Genomic DNA, 16,024 nt, shown 5'->3' on the forward strand with positions numbered 1-16,024 from the left:
TCTTGAGGGATTCTCCAACGCTTATGAGGCACATTTCACATCCTGGGAAGAAAAGCAGTGCCTCTCCACACCTAATGCAAATGTTATTTTTCCCTGTATGAATATCTAGCGTGCATCCCTCACCATTCAGTGTTTACTTTGTGTCTGTTAACAAGCCATGTCCTTGCCTGTTAAATGCAGCTTATTACTGGGGGGGTTGCAGTAGGTTAATAGACTGTAATATTGCTTGTCATGGTAGGAGTACACACAATAGGCACACACTTACCATATCATTTGGAATTTAGTGGATTATGCCTCCCAATTTGAATATCTAATTCACCTTAAATGGTACAGTTTTAAAAGCAAAGCGCTTGTCACAGACCTCTCTTATAAAGCTTATCAAAGACAGCCAACAAATTAATTCTCTTTTTCTCTCTTCTTCAGGAAACACACCGCTGCATCTCGCTGTTATGATGGGGCACAAAGGTGAGAAATGTTTTAAAGATTCACCTCCACTGCGGCTTATTTTCTGTTCCTCTCTGTCGCTGTGGCTTTCTAAATGACTCTCTCTGCAGGGCTGTATGTCTTTTGTTTGTGTTGGTGTTTCAGTTTATTTTCCTGTCTTTGTGTATGCATTTGTCTGGCTAAGCACCACCAGACGTTTGTCACAGATCACCACACAAATCCCAGAAGGCAAGATGCTCATGCATGAGTAAAGAGGTTGTGTTTGTGGATTTTTGCCTGGACAAAAAAGGGGGATTGAGGAAGAAAACAATTCTCTACTTTCCTAATAGGATCTGCCTTCTATTTAATACATTCACAGAGAATATTAGACCATATGTAATCAGTAGGGATTAGATAATGATGACACTGCAAGAAATAGGATCGTCTCCGTGGCTAAAGTCTCTTGTTCAAATTGATGTTCCACTGCTGGCTTAAAGACTAATAGTTTGAAGCTGGCACAGGGGATAATTAGCCGAGATAAGAGATGTCATCTTCAACATGCATAATATTTGCTTAGTGTGCTATTATTACTTTCCTGCTGGCGTCTCTCATGTTGAAGAGGTTTTGTAGTTGTTCATTTGGTTCTTTCATTTAGTTTGATTTATGCAGACTTTGACAGGTATCATGCAGAGCTCTGTGTGGTTTGAAGCATGCAATGATAATGTTGTGCTGTACCAAGGTTTTCTAAAAACCTTTACATAGTTTTGTTTTCAGTCAAACTGCACTGGTTGGACTGAAAGCATGTGCATAAAACATTAATGTACTGCCCCTTCTGTGAGTCAATGCTTACATTTAATTTCACAAGGAGACTTCAGTACATGCTATTGAAAAATTAATCCCCCTCAATTCCCCTCCCTTTTTTTTGCAGCAGGCTCTCAGTGAACAATTGAAGCATAGGGTTACTCACTCTGCACAGTCCCATTTGTTTATTGTCTGTCTTTGGAGCATGGGTTTCAATTGATTTCACATTCGCAAAGTTCAATTCCTGTCACCAGAGTGAAGGCCCTGCACTGGCTATTGGTAATTCAGACAGCGGAGTGCCAAAGTGTAGTGGCGGATGGGACGCTATGGAATTGATTGTGCTAATGAGGTTGCCTATCTCTTGCCTGAGCTGCTGCCCTGTCCTCTAGGGATGCTTTGGCCAGACAGGCTGAAGGCTTCAGCATGAGATCATAGTCTGGGTGTGGCTGCCCTGTTGGGATGGAGAGGACAAGGTTGTCTTTGTGTATGGGTTTGTGTGTGTGTGTGCTTATTATGTACCAGACTAGTAATGATTAATTTTGAGCTTTAACGGTTGTACAGGTGAAAACCCTCATGTAGAAGAAGAGGAGAGACCATATTTATCACTAACAGCTAAAAACAGAGCATAATGCAGTCCACATTTGTAACTCTGCGATCGGTAACAAATGAAATACTTAGAAAGGAGCATTTCTATATGCACATAACTACAGGTGCAAGACTAAATTAACATATGACCATTAACATCTGCACAGCATGTTTGTACTTTCCTCTAAAAAAATGTCACCAGCTGATAAATATAACAACCTGGCACAGAGGAATGTAGGGAATTAGGGAATGTATATGGCTGCAGCTAATAATTATTTTCATTACCGATTAATCTGCTGGTATTTTCTCAGTGAATTGTCAGAAAGTAGTGAAAAATATCTGTTACAGTATCTTATAGTCAGATGTTGTTTGGTATAACCAACACTCCAAAACCAGTTAAACTCATTTCAGACTGGGAAAAGCTGTTAAATGAATCATGTTTGAGAAGCTCTAACCAGAAAAGTTTTAGGGAAAGAAATGAGAAAAATTAATAATCCATAATCTGAATAGTTGTTGGTTCATTTTCTGCCATTTGACTGGTTGTTTGAGGTCTAGGAAAGCAAGAAAACAGTAGCTGAAGTAGAAGACATGTCAGGTGGAGAAATGTTGGTTAACAAAATGAGTAAATATAAAAACAAGTTCTAAATCAATGATGGATTGATGATGAATTTTTTCCATTCAGTCAATAATGTTACCATCTGAGTCATTACTTGTAATGAGTCAGGGCATGAATGCACTTTCTGGAAATGAAACACCACATGCTCTATTTCACTCTCAGTTTTTGGCTGATGTTATTGTCAGAGGTGTGAGATTAGGACAGTTTTTTTTTTTCCTGAAGCCTGTTTTCTGTCATGTCCCATCAAAGGACAGACAATGACCAAGTTTTTCTTTTGTCCAGTGGTTGGTTTCAGAGATACAAGATAACAACCTAGTGAGGGTTTGGAGCCATTGTACCAGTCTGGCTGGGTTTGTCTTCCTCTGAATCAGGTCATCACTAAAAAAGAAGCAGCCCATTAAATTGAGAGAGAAGTGTAGAGCATCATTATGTACATAACACCAGCTTTGTCTGGAGAAAAAAAAACATCAACCGGTTTCAGTCAATCTGCAAGGCAAAAACAAATGATGTTTAACGGTTCGATTTCGCCTCAGAGACGGTGACAACGTGATCCCTCAACTGCTGTTTGATTGGGTCACTGAGTGTGTGATTGATGGCGAGGAAGCGAGCGAGAAAGCCATTTTATAGACGTACTCAGCCTGGATCAGAATGGGTGGCGACGCTGGGGGTTTTAACAGCCCACAGAACCTCTTGACAAGTGTCCCATGTGTAGCCAGTGCACGTAGTGTAGCATTAGATTAGCACTTTATTTCTCCACCCCACTCTGCCTCACTCACAGGGTCGTACGTGACTCGACCAGGATTCCTGTACAGCTGCTGCACATGCAATCAACCTACAAACCCACAGGGAGACTTCCCTGTATCAATACTTTCACAACTGCATATCGGATTGAATCAGACAGCAAACCATGGCTAATGAGTTGTAGGCTAAATTCTAATTTCTCCAGGCAGATATTTTCAGTTTGATGAATGACCTGCTGTTGTTTGATTATTCTTTGTCTGGGTCAAACAAGGAAAACATCCACACATAAAAACTGTATATATTCTTTTCCCAGATACTGTAAGGTCAAACTTACTTTTTTAACTATCTCACTCGTAGGATTGATAACTGACCAGTCTAGACTGAGTAATGTTGTTCTTAACCAGTAGACACTAAGAATAAGCTAGTAGTTCTCTTTGTGTACACAGATATTGCAGAGCATTGCCTATCACAATACACTATATATAAGGTACTGGAGCATTTTTGCATCACAAATTGCTTTGATGCTTTTGCAGCTACAGTAAATCGTAGATAGATGTCAGTTGTATGAAGATGCAGGCACATTTTACGTCTGAAGGGGAAATTCTGGTATTTTTCAATCATGATGTTCAATCATAATTGTATGATTCCAGCAAAACAAAACAAATCTTTGTGTGTTGGAGCAAGCATGCACTGCTTGCTCCAGTATATGTTGCCCACTGGATTGTCTGTTGTAGCTAACTGCATAGGGATGTACTTGCCAGCTGATAAAACTACCTGAGACACTGGTTTGCCTACATGTGTGAAGCTAAAACACAGAAATTGCCAGTCAACTACGTCCAGTTTGTTCGTGAGGAAGTCCACATTCAAATACGCTTTATACACAGCCAGCCTGGTGCCAGTGGAGTGGCTACATGTATTGTTTGTTTATGTAGTCAAGAGAGTATCGCATGTCACTGTTCATAGAAAAGCCTGTGTTTTCACCCTACATGATGTAGCTGTCTCTGAGCTGCACAGGTAACTGTAAATGCATCACAAATGGTTTGTTTCCATCCATAAAAGTTATTGTCTCAGGTGGTGAAATGTTAAACATTACTCCTGCCTTTAATTCAAGTAAGGCAAACCTGAAATGCATTTTAAATGTATAGAAAATTATTGGTGTGCTGTGTCCATGCATCCCAAATCATTATCAGCTCGTCCTTCGAGCTAGTCCCAGACCAACAGGTCTGTAGCTCAGCACACATGGCCTGGCTGCTGTTTCCACGGTTATGTAATGTATATCTGCTAAATGTTGCCATTATTATTATACAATCATTGGATTTAGCAGGGTGATATATAGGTCAAAGGCTCGAGGGAATTGCTGGCCTTGCGTCAGAAAGCGAGCGCTTGTGTGCTTGGCCGTCTGTATTTTCTCGACATCCTCTTCTGTTATCAGACCACTCCATCCCCAAGCCCAGGCACGGATAGGACATAAATTCATGCATAAACACAGAGGTTTGCATTTTTGTTTGCTGATGTGATGCTCTTTGTGATGCGCTCTGCAGTTATATCCACCATTTATGGTGCCAGCACAGCTTGTTTATTTAATTAAAGCATGCTACATGGCCAGTATCGTGGCCAATCTTTCTGAAGTGGTCAGCCTTTGGACATTATTCAGCACTTAACACGCAGATCACGTCACAGCAGAATTGGGCAGAAATATAATAAGAAAACGAACTCAGACTAGTCATAAGCCAAGTCTTTGAACTTCACTTGCTCCCCTGGTGTGAACACGACTTCCCACTGGCCCTGTCTTTGTTCATTTTGATTTTCTTCGCCATGCTTCCACTTTAAAGTCAGCTGTACATTTAGAGCAACGGTGTTGCTGATAATTGTTTTTGTGAAGAATACAGCCTAAGTGCTTGAGGTGCTGTCACAACCTGCCTTTCTATTTTTCTGTCACCACACTCTTGGGACAGCCACACTCCTCTTTGTTGTGTGTATAATATGTTTAATTAGGAGGAGTTTCAGAATGTATTCCTCTCTGTCATAAAGAATGTATGAGACTCTGGCCTCTCTCTTATTAATAAAACATGGTGAGTATGTAGATCAGGGAGGTGATGTGGTATTTTAGACTACGTAACAATGTTGCTGTGTGTTACCCTCTCTTTTCAAAAGGCACTAGTTATCCTTTGTTGGCTCTATGAACACACCACTTGAGGCAGGTTTTTTTTAAATAGTGTTCATGGTGGTGTCAAGCAGAGAAACAAGTCTGAACATGAGGGCAATAACCAGTTATAGTGAGGGCTTCTGTGCGGGTTTTTATCAGGCTGAATGATTGTTGAAAATGCCGGCCAAACAGCCCCTACGTATTCACTCAGCAGCAGACTGTTAACAGTTAGCCTCTGCTTTGCATTTCCGGCGTTTTGCTGCTCACAGGACTGTGACTGCTCCTGCCCAGGCCAGCGCTGAGACAGAGCTGTACAGACGCCAACAATATACTGAATGATGTCACGACAAAACTGACAGCTGAGCCGGAACAACAGGCTTCATTTTTGGCCGGCTGTAGTTTGTTGACAGGCTGCCCAGAGAGTGGAGGGATTTTGTGCTGCACTTACCACTGATCTTGCCATAGAAAAGGGATGAGGCTTTTTGGCTGTTTTCCCGTTGCTGGAATACAAGCGCAGCTCTGGAGGTTATTCTGCGCAGAACCAGGGAACGTCTTTTTGTGAAGTTTGACATTTTATTCCTGAGAATCTTTCCTCATTTTATAGCAGTGCAGCCTCTAAAGTAGGATTCAGAGTCTTGTGTAACTGACGGCCCCATATGGCTCTTTGGTTAATGGGTCAGCTGTCATCTCAATCCTACACACAATCTGTCCCTCTATAAAACCAGGATTATTTTTAAATCATCATCAACACATGTATTAGAATTTACTGCAAAGTGATGAGATCAATTTGTCTATTTGTCAAGTTGAACACAAAATTAGAGCTGGACAGTGTTGGCATAGAGTTAAAATTAGTTTCAAGGGTTTTTTTCTTATCTGTTTGACAGGGGAGATCTGAGTGTGAATTACATGTGTAAATCACCATAGCAACATCAGTGGAGCTGATAAGAAGTAGGGATGGGAAATGCGAGAATGTTAAAGTCAGTCTCACCTCATTAATGCCTAGAGGAAATAGTAATTTCTCAAACATACATATCTGTTTTAAAGCAAAACGAATGGTGTTTTCCCTCAGTCACGTCTTTACATTTTGTATTCAGCTTGCATTGTGGATATGTGGCATCAAGTACATCAGACAAATGAGGAAAGTTATTAGTGCTTAATCAACATTGACATCTGTCCTTAAATAAAGGTAATTTTTGCTAAATACCACACCTCCTTTTCTTTTTGTGTGTTTCACTGTGTATGTTTGTGTCTCTTTAGTTAAAAGAATATACATTTCTTGATTTCTAGGAGTTGACTTTGAGTCACCTTTCCTGTATAGGTGCAGACTTTTGTTTTGTTCCGGTCAAAAAAATAGCTTATCTTTTATTTGGCCTTAATTTATCATTCCATTAATTTGCTTAAATTTAATGCGTCTCCAGCACCTCTTGTTTGAACAGGAAGCAGCAGCTAGAATTTTAATAGGTTGTCAGAGGAACAAGGCACTTGGGATGTTGCTTCACTGCAGAGCAACCTTTTTACAGATTTTCTGATCTTTTTGAAGCACACAAAAGTTGACTGTAATTACAATACAGCCATCTTAACTCTGGGATGAGCCTGTGTACAACCCTCTGTCCCTGAACAAACCTGTGCTAATTTCAAAAAACTAAACTAAACAAAACTGAACCTTGTTCTGGGGGCACATGTTTATGTAAAGATGTTTCTCTTTCCTTTATTGTTGCTGGTCTTTTATTTTCATGTATGTTCTTGTGTGTCTTATTTGTCTTGATTGTGATAGCTATTAGTGAAACTTATCATTCAAAATAAAGTTTTTATAATGTAATTGATTATCTGCCCTCCTGTGTGGACCTCTTGTAGAGTGTGCCCACCTGCTGCTGGCCCACAATGCACCAGTGAAGGTGAAGAACGCTCAGGGATGGAGCCCCCTTGCAGAGGCTATTAGCTACGGAGACCGTCAGATGAGTAAGTATCTACGACTGACTGGCACTGCTTAGTTACACACTGAGGACAGACCTTTGAAACTTCACAACTTCGACATGCTGGTCAGCCAACTCAGTTACTGAAATGAACATTGCTTCAGCAGGGGTTTCAGATTTTTCCTGTGTGAAAACAGTGCAGGGGGAGAAAAAAGGTGCGATCAACAGATGCACATCAACAAGTGGCTCTGCACATTCTTCCACACTGCTGCCTCCCAGTGAGGCTGTGACGCCGGCCTGCCTCCTTTGTCCCTCAGAGAGAGGGGACATTCCTCAAGGCCCTCGGGCTTTTGTGCTTCAATGAAAGGCAATTCATTAGATGTTTTTCAGTCTCCTCATAGGCTGATTATGCTCAAGCCCTATTTTCTGCCCACAGTCCAAACTCTGGGTTAAACTGTGGCTTGAAATATTAGATTCTCTTAGTTTCAGTTTCATGCATCCATTAATAGTAGCCATGGTCTTGTATAAGAACATCAGCTTACACATGGGTGAAACCAATCATGTTAGGTGTAAATTGATAGCATAATACCTTCCAGTTTTACAAACACTCAGTAATGAACTAGTGACTATTTCACCAGCCAATTTCACCTATTGTCTGTTTAAAGCTCTTAATATATTGATCATGGGAAAAGGAAGGCCAGAGGTTTCTATTTGGGAGATTTGTAGCAGTAACATATATAGCCAGACTGAGATATTGATGTGAATGTTATGATATTGTTATGACAGTACTTTGATAAATGAAAAAGAGAAAAAAAGCAAACAACTTTTTATTCAGTATGCATTAAAAAGCCTGTGACATAATTTAAAAAGTGACATCATCACATTGTTTGTCAGCAATCTGCACTGAATACATTAAATACCTCTGCATGTGAACTGGCTGTGTAGCGCATCGCAGCTGAACAGATGCTGGAGCTGTTAAGAAGAATTAATGTACATACATTTGTCTTGTAGTGCATCATATTAGCTAATGCTAATTGTGTTGTCTTTTTTATTGAGTATAGAAGTTAATGGTTTACCATGGGATCAGTATGTCTCACAAAATAATCTAAACTCCCCTCAAACTCAAGTTTACTAGCTTTTCTGGAGCTTTTGAAAGCATCTCACAAAAGCAAATGGTAAGAAAGTGTGAATCATAGCATGTGAAAAAGTCCCTCATCTTGATGGAAAGGTTTGGTGCCCCAGTAGCCTTAGTCAGTAGAGGTGGGGGTTAATAGCATTTTATCTCAGGTCCACTCATCGCATCCTTTCAAATCCCCTATCGAATCTTAGTTTTACTTTTCAACATCTTCAGGCAACTGTGGACTAAATTAACTACACCTCACAGAGATGTCTCACAAACAAACTACTGCTTGATGCAGACACCAGCTGCAGAGGCGGCATTAATCAGAGAACAGACTACATTCTTTTTATTTTATCCAGACGTTAATGTGCTACAGCTGATCTAATCTGCCACCAGTGTCTGTCAGTGATGTCTGTCATTTTAACCAGCAACTGTGGCAGCTGGTTAAAAATATGACATTAACATCTATATGTTTTCCATTGTATTAAGATACAAGGTTTGATAAGAAACGTGTTACCGTTATCCATTCCTAGGAGTCAACAGAATCTCCTGTGTCACAAACGGCACTTTTCAGAAGGAGTAAATTTCCTGGGACTATACCACAGCCCTCTTCTGGAGCCAGGCCTGAGAGAAGAACACCTGGTGGCTGGGCCTGTGTCTGTTTGCTAATTGAGGAGATTGGTAGACAGGTACACATTCAACCAGACTGAACTGTTCCAAAGCAGGCAGGGCCTCTGCTGTGACAGTTCAGCTACAGCGTTTGACTCTGTATGCTATAAAACATTCACAGTTGGCTTTCTCTATATAGGATTTTACCTGGCCGCTATGATGACAATAAAAGAGAGAAGCACTGAAGGGAATGGACTTTTTCCTGTGTTCAGCGCAATAAACGTTGAGTCTTTTTCAGCATTAGCCTAGCAGAGCCCTGCTTAGCAGTTTTTCAGAGTGAGCTGAGTCAGCATTTGTCAGGAGCGTGTGAGGGAAGTGGAGACCTAGGAGCTTTGTTTGTTTACTTTACAGTCAGGAAAATGTCTTGGCCTGGAAAGTGTTGACCACAGGTAATATTATTTGTCAGTATTTCACCAGCTCCTCATACAGACTATCAGATCAATATTTTTGTTTAGTAAGCAAACTATTTATTGAAAGTGATGATTTAGAAGAAAAAAAACAGAACTAAACTCAGTGCTGTTCCTGTGTTATTTTTAGTGAATGTTTGTGACTAATTTCCACTGAAGTCAATAAGCATTTGATGTATTCATCACCTGAGTTTTGTCACTTGTAGCTTTCTGTCTGAACTCGGAGGCAAAATGTGGCTCAGAAATAGATTTTGTCATGTGTTTTGTTCAGAAAGAACTATTTCTGTCCGTGCTTGCCTTCCACTCACACAGCTGCGTTGTCAACTTCAGGAGCTCGTTTAAAGGGCTGCCTCAGACATGCTGGTGTTTATTAGACGGGGAGCTGCTTTTCCATATGGGTGTCAGACTGCAGTGGTCTTGGTAGTTGACTGTTGAATAAAGGACCAGACTTTTAGGTTTGCTGCAGGAAAGTTTAACGTGAGATTGTCTGAATTTCAGCAGCTAGTTAGAGGTTTGAAGCCTGGTACTGAAAACTTTTGGATGGTTTCAGCTCATATATAGAATGGTTATCTGTTTCGTTCCAAGTGTAAGATTGCTGTCTTACTTTTTTTTTTTTAATGAATAATTGTCGAATATTGGACTATTTTACGAATAATCAACCTTGAAACCATCAAATGACCCTGTGTGTAATGTGTTTTTGGAGTAATACTTGGGTGATATAATGTATCAGAGAGGATGCTTTGTACCATATAAAGGCTTTTTAAGAGGGCATTGTCCTTCCAGAGGCCAGTGGGAAACATGACAGATCTGGTTTTTAAGATTTTATTTTTCCTTTTTTTTTTGTTTCAGTTTTTTTCCTGGAAGAGCAACGAGTCTAGAACAGGTGTTCTTTGGTTCTGTGGAAACTTACCACCATCCACTGATTTTTTTCATATCCAGTCAGTTTGCCTTTTTTTTACAACCAGTTTAGCCGGTAAACATGCAACATTTTGATGACTTTGAATATTTTACTTGGTGCCAACCTGTACTTGGATAGTGGACGTCCAGTGAAATGCAGCAGGTTGCAGGTAGCAAAGCGAAATGGTCCATTTAAAACACAACAACGCACATATATATTAAAAGAAATATTACAACATATTGTGGTTTGCGATGAAGCACATTAGCTAACATCAGACCAGAAGACTAACTAAATAAATTCTTTCCTCCCCACTGCATTTATTCAGACTTTTTGAAAGCAGTGTGTAATTTTTAATCCGATGCTAAGAACTCCCCATGCTGCATGTGGTGTGTTATCTTCCTTTAATGTGGTCGTTTTGCGTCTTTTTATATGTCTTGTAAAATCAAGTGACTGTGCCTCAGCAAGTTTAAACAGCAGGTTTGAAACTACATTCAGATAGGCCTGTTTGCAGCAGCCTTCATGCTTTGCTCTACCGCACAGTCACTCCACAGAGTACCTGTGTCAATATTGACTGTTCTCAGATTCTTGGAGACCGGCCAGCAGCAGTTGTCCACTTAGATCCAAGAGCTAATTGTTAAAGAGCTGCAGTTTGTGTTGATGTAAATACAAAAATTGACCTGACTCAGTCTCTTTTCATTAATGTGTGGAGGTGAAATTACTGAAATCACATACCTAATTAATGCCAGGAAAAGTGCCCTGATCAGTATTGGGGTGAATTAGTGCCAGCATGGAGAGTCAGTTTGGGTTAGCGTTGAAGCAGTCCGGATTGGTTTCTCTGCCTGTGTTGGCTGGGTCGTCCGTAGGCAGATGGTGAGATTGTACTCCTTTCCTTGTCCCGCTGAGAGGCGGTGAGGATCAGGAGGAGCCCCATCCAGAGCTTGTCCGCACTCATTAGGCAGCCGGGCCACAAAGACACCCCCGTCCTGTACTTGTGTCTGTGTCACTTGGCGTGTGTGTGTGTGTGTGGTGTGTGTGTGTGTGTGTGTGTGCGTGCGTGCGCTCTTGTTTGGCCTAGTTTTACCATCGAGCCCTAGCCCTCTGCGCTGGCTCGTGGGAAGCACCAGTTAAACAATATGTACAACATGTTTGTGTATGTTCACTCACCACGTGGACACAAAGAGGCGTGGGAGCTAGTTAGGCTAATGATGATGCCATATGTCCACTGTTGCTTTTAGTGGTATTAAAATGTAGGGCGGCCTGCGTGTCACAAGTCAAACATTTTCTTTTTTCATTACTGTTTCCATGAGTTTTATAAGTGGCACAGCCATGTCGTCATTTAATCCCCTCCTGGCTCCATAAAATCACCACAGTTATATCAGTGAGCAGCTGATGCTCCCCTTATAAACAGCAAATAACATTTAAAAAACACTCGCTAGTTGGATGTGGATCCCTTTTTTAAACCCTGTTTTCTTCTGCATAAACAAGTCAGTCTCCTGCAGCCAGTTGGCTAAAGAGCTGCGAATGCTTGTTAACGTAACCCGTCATGGTTAAAAGTCTCCTTTGAGTACATCTCTCCCCCAGGTCACTAAAGAGGTTACAGGCACAGCTCATTAGCAGGCAGCTCCGTATCTGCCAGGCTCGTTCCCTTTGAACTTCCCACAACGGTTTGATCCCTGCAGGCACCATGCACGCATTGGTGGGATGCTGCCGGGATTGTCCCATCTGCCTGCAGGAAGTCAGCAGATCTCTGAACCTAAAGCCATCGTTACTGTAAACTGCACGCTCTTTGCCTTAAGCGTGTTAGCGTTTGTTGGCAGTATTTGCGTACAGATACTGTACTTTATATAAGACTTTTCATTTCTTGCAAACTTAAACATTGATCTTCATAATGAGAGAGGACCACCTGTGCTATGGTGAAATAGCAAAATCAGAATCTTTTTGATATGAAATTAGTTTTAGTCAACTTTTAGCTGCTCAGGTGGGTAAGCATAGAGTGGCAATAACAGCTGCCGTCTCTGGAAGGGTTCACGCACCAAAACCTCCGTCACCTCTTTTAAATTAAAACGGAAATGATGAGAGTCTGCAAGGCACTCACAGTGAAGACACTCTCAAAAAAGCTCCTTATCTGAAGTTTAGATGAGTTCAGTGTTTTAGAAAAATGAAAATTAGTTTTTTTTTTACCAGCCGACTAATCATGGTTTTAGGAGAAGCTGGCTTTCATGCCATGTAGAGAAGGATGCTTGCCATTCGCCAAAACAGCAACAACATGGTGGAGAAATCAGTTTTTGAATAAATTTTCTACTTGGAAAAAGTTAAGAGGGTGGGATCAGATTCAACGTAGCAAAAGGTTATTTGAAAAAAAATTAACAGTCAGCTGTTATGGGAACAAGTGCTGTCCAATCCTTGAATATTTTTTTCAGCAGAAGCTCTTCAGCCACACAGCTTTTAGTCTCGTGCTTTTTTTCTTCATCTCCCTTTTGTCTCTTTGCTTCTCTGTGTCCTTCAGTCACAGCACTGCTGAGGAAGCTGAAGCAACAGTCCAGGGAGAGTGTTGAGGACAAGAGGCCCAAGCTGCTGAAAGCCCTGAAAGAGGTTTGTAGTTCTTAGCTGTATACTCTCTGATGCTGCCGCTCCTGACGTCTCCATGCTGTTTCTTTTTTTCTAGCCATTGGTTGGCCATTTTTTCTTCTTCTTTCTTATCTTCTTCTCTTTCTTTCAACCTCCTCTCTCTTACTGTCCATCTAATGTCCTCTTATAAGTTAGAACTCAGTGTTTCTTTCTCAATGTCAAACCAAACACACACCCACACACATGGTGAAATATACAAAGTGTACACCCGCAAATACACAAACGTCCCTCCCAGACCTCAGTCCAGTTTGTCATTCTCAAATTACTGTCATCACAATGACGCAAAGCCAGGAGGGACACACTCACATTATCAAGCAGTCAGAGTTAGAGAGGTTGTTTTTAAGGCTAAGTGTAGCCTCAGTGTTTTTGTATGACGCCACGTGTTCACATACACAGTAAACATGTAACTTCTCACAGACTTGTTGTTCAGAGCCACAGTTATCCTTCAGGGTTTGTTGTGGCTGTTTGCCTAACATGATGTCACGCAGCCTTCGCACGCAGACACTGTAAACATTTGGTCATAAACAGGCTTACATACATGCCTTTTAGAGCGACTGCATATGGAGCCTTTTTGAATTGTTGTAGCTGCCAAACATTAAGTTATGGGCTTCAAACCGTAGGCGTGATCATCTGGCAATCGCAGCTTCCAGGTCAGCTGTGCTGCAGCGCCACCCCCACTGAGAGAGTCAGGGAGGAAGCAAGCAGATGGGCAAATACTAGATCAAAAGCTGCAAAAACCATGTGTGGTTTTTTTGTTTAAAGAGGTCGTATCATAGGCCCTTTCCGTCGTCTGTTTCGAAGTTGCTTGACAGTCAGCTGAGTCTGTCTTTGATGTAACATGACGTGAGCCTTCCTGGATGATGAGGCAGAGATGGTTTTTTTTTTTCCTGCGTCATCATCATTGCTCAGAGATAATAAAGATCTGGGAAGTGATGATCCCCTGCCAGCCTGACGTCATCAGTGAAGGATGGATTGAGACCACCAGTAGTGGTGATGAGATCAGATCAGTACATCCCAGCCTCATACTGCAGAGGATAATTAGGTGGTACTGAGTTGTGCCAGTCAAGCATGATTTGTTATGGACAGACATAAGAGGTTTGTTTACTCAGGTCTGTCTGAACCAAAAGGCTTTTTTGATTTCTGTTCTGCAAAGATGTTGCATGCACATAAAAACAATCATTAGTTATTCCACTCAACAGAGCACCTTTTGTTACTGTTCAAGTATAAGACTGGCCATATTCTGTTTTTTATTGTCATTAAATCCCGCCAAAAGAGCAAAACCAGCAAAGAATTAATGCTACTAACAAATATTTTGTATATCTAAATCCTGTTGTAGCTTATTCCTCTTTCCCATAGACCTCTGTTGTTGTTCAGAACTATTAAAAGCACATCAGTGAGCCGCACTGTTGTACTGGGGGACATGTTCCCTCATTATCAGGAACATGGGCACTGATTATTTTGAGTCACTTCCACATACACCTTCCAGGTGCTGTAAATTACTTACAGGAACAGCAAATGTAGATTAATATGCAGCTGAAAATAGTCCCCAACAAATACACTACTTACTCCTGTTTGGTCTTTTCATTTGGATTTGTTGACAGTAACTATAGAATATCACTATACTCCATTAAATATACAGCGTTTTAATCATGAATAGCTTTGCATTCCCATTTTCTCCACCCATGGTTTTACTTGTGATTGAGTATCCTCTGTCTTTTTTTGCAGCTTGGCGACTTTTACTTGGAGCTTCACTGGGACTTCCAAAGTTGGGGTGAGTCAGCCTCCACCTTCTGCTGTCTCATGATATTGAAGTTGAGAGAAAATATTTTAGTTAGGGCTTGAAAATAACCAGTTTGGGTGTAGTCTGAAAAAACCAACAGAAGAGTGTGTTACAAACAGGAAAATATGATGGGATCAGAGTGTTTACCTTGTGCTATGAGGGTCATCCACTGTTGGAGTCAAGTTACCCCTCCTGCTGGACGTGAACTGACACACCATCCTCTGTTTTGCGGATGTCCCTTCATTTCTGATTATGTCAGTGATAATCTGCCGACACCAGATGCAGAATTTGTTCTCCAGCTGCACTGAATGTACGTTTTTATGCACTGCAGGGCCTCATAAATAATACAAATGAAGAATATTGTGTGACAGTAGATTCAGTGTATCTCCTGGTGCTGGTGTAGCAGCATTTGCTTACTCTGCACAAGTCTGGTCCCAGAGTGTGAGCCAGGACTGAATGCTGAGTACTCACTGTGTCTTTGTGAATTATTGACAAGGTGGGCAAGATTATGTAATAGATGCATGATAGTAACTAAATGTGCACTGGTTGCATAATAGTGTATTTGTAATGGGGGAAATTTTGTAAGAAGGTAAAAGCTTTGATGTACTGACAGACTATCTAAAAATTTATAGGTTAGAGAGCGACAGATTTACTTGCTCAGAGAAGAATCTGGTTTAAACCAACACGGTCTCATGGATCTGTGCTCACGTCAGAGGGATTTCTGGCTTGGTGCCCTTCAGGCCTGTTCAGACTACATGTGGTGCTCTGCTGGGCTAACTTTTTTTTTTTCCAATGCAGTCCTTCACAGAATTACTCCATACTGTTAAAATCCCTCTCGAGTTTTGTGCAGTGATGGAACAGCAAAGGAAGTCTCTTGCCTTCAGTTACTTAACCTGGTGAAGGCTGCGAGTTATTAAATATTTAGCTACAGAGCTGCATGTTATATGGCCCTCTAGTCTACAGCGCTATATGCTACTGAAGCTTTGAAGTGAATGGTTGTCTTCATTATTGAGTGAGCTTTCTAAATTTAAATTTAGGCACTTTGAAGATGTCTTACATGTCCTGACTGTATCTTTTCTTGTTGCAGTGCCTTTGCTCTCCAGAATCCTGCCTTCTGACGCGTGTAAGATCTACAAGCAGGGCATTAATATCAGGCAAGTCCTGTCAACAATTGTAATGCATTAATGTAAAATATGTGATGATTAAAGGCAAGGAAAGTCAATTCCACAGCTGCCTTGTAACAACATTATATTTTGTGGTTTTGCGTCAAAGTAAACAACAACCACCTTGTGAAAAC

General features: G+C 41.1%; 1 protein-coding gene across 1 annotated transcript in view; it reads left to right on the forward strand.

Moving 5' to 3' along the window:
* ankrd13c (ankyrin repeat domain 13C) overlaps positions 1–16,024 on the forward strand; it is a 28,745-nt gene that overhangs the window by 2,678 nt on the left and 10,043 nt on the right. Inside the window, exons 2-6 of the mRNA XM_018673126.2 lie at positions 424–465; positions 7,167–7,271; positions 12,826–12,911; positions 14,673–14,718; positions 15,815–15,881. Of these exons, the coding sequence (XP_018528642.1) occupies positions 424–465; positions 7,167–7,271; positions 12,826–12,911; positions 14,673–14,718; positions 15,815–15,881 (346 nt within the window). The remainder of the gene's footprint in view (positions 1–423; positions 466–7,166; positions 7,272–12,825; positions 12,912–14,672; positions 14,719–15,814; positions 15,882–16,024) is intronic.

The sequence above is a fragment of the Lates calcarifer genome, linkage group LG17, assembly GCF_001640805.2.
Source record: "Lates calcarifer isolate ASB-BC8 linkage group LG17, TLL_Latcal_v3, whole genome shotgun sequence".
Classification (NCBI taxonomy): domain Eukaryota; kingdom Metazoa; phylum Chordata; class Actinopteri; family Centropomidae; genus Lates; species Lates calcarifer.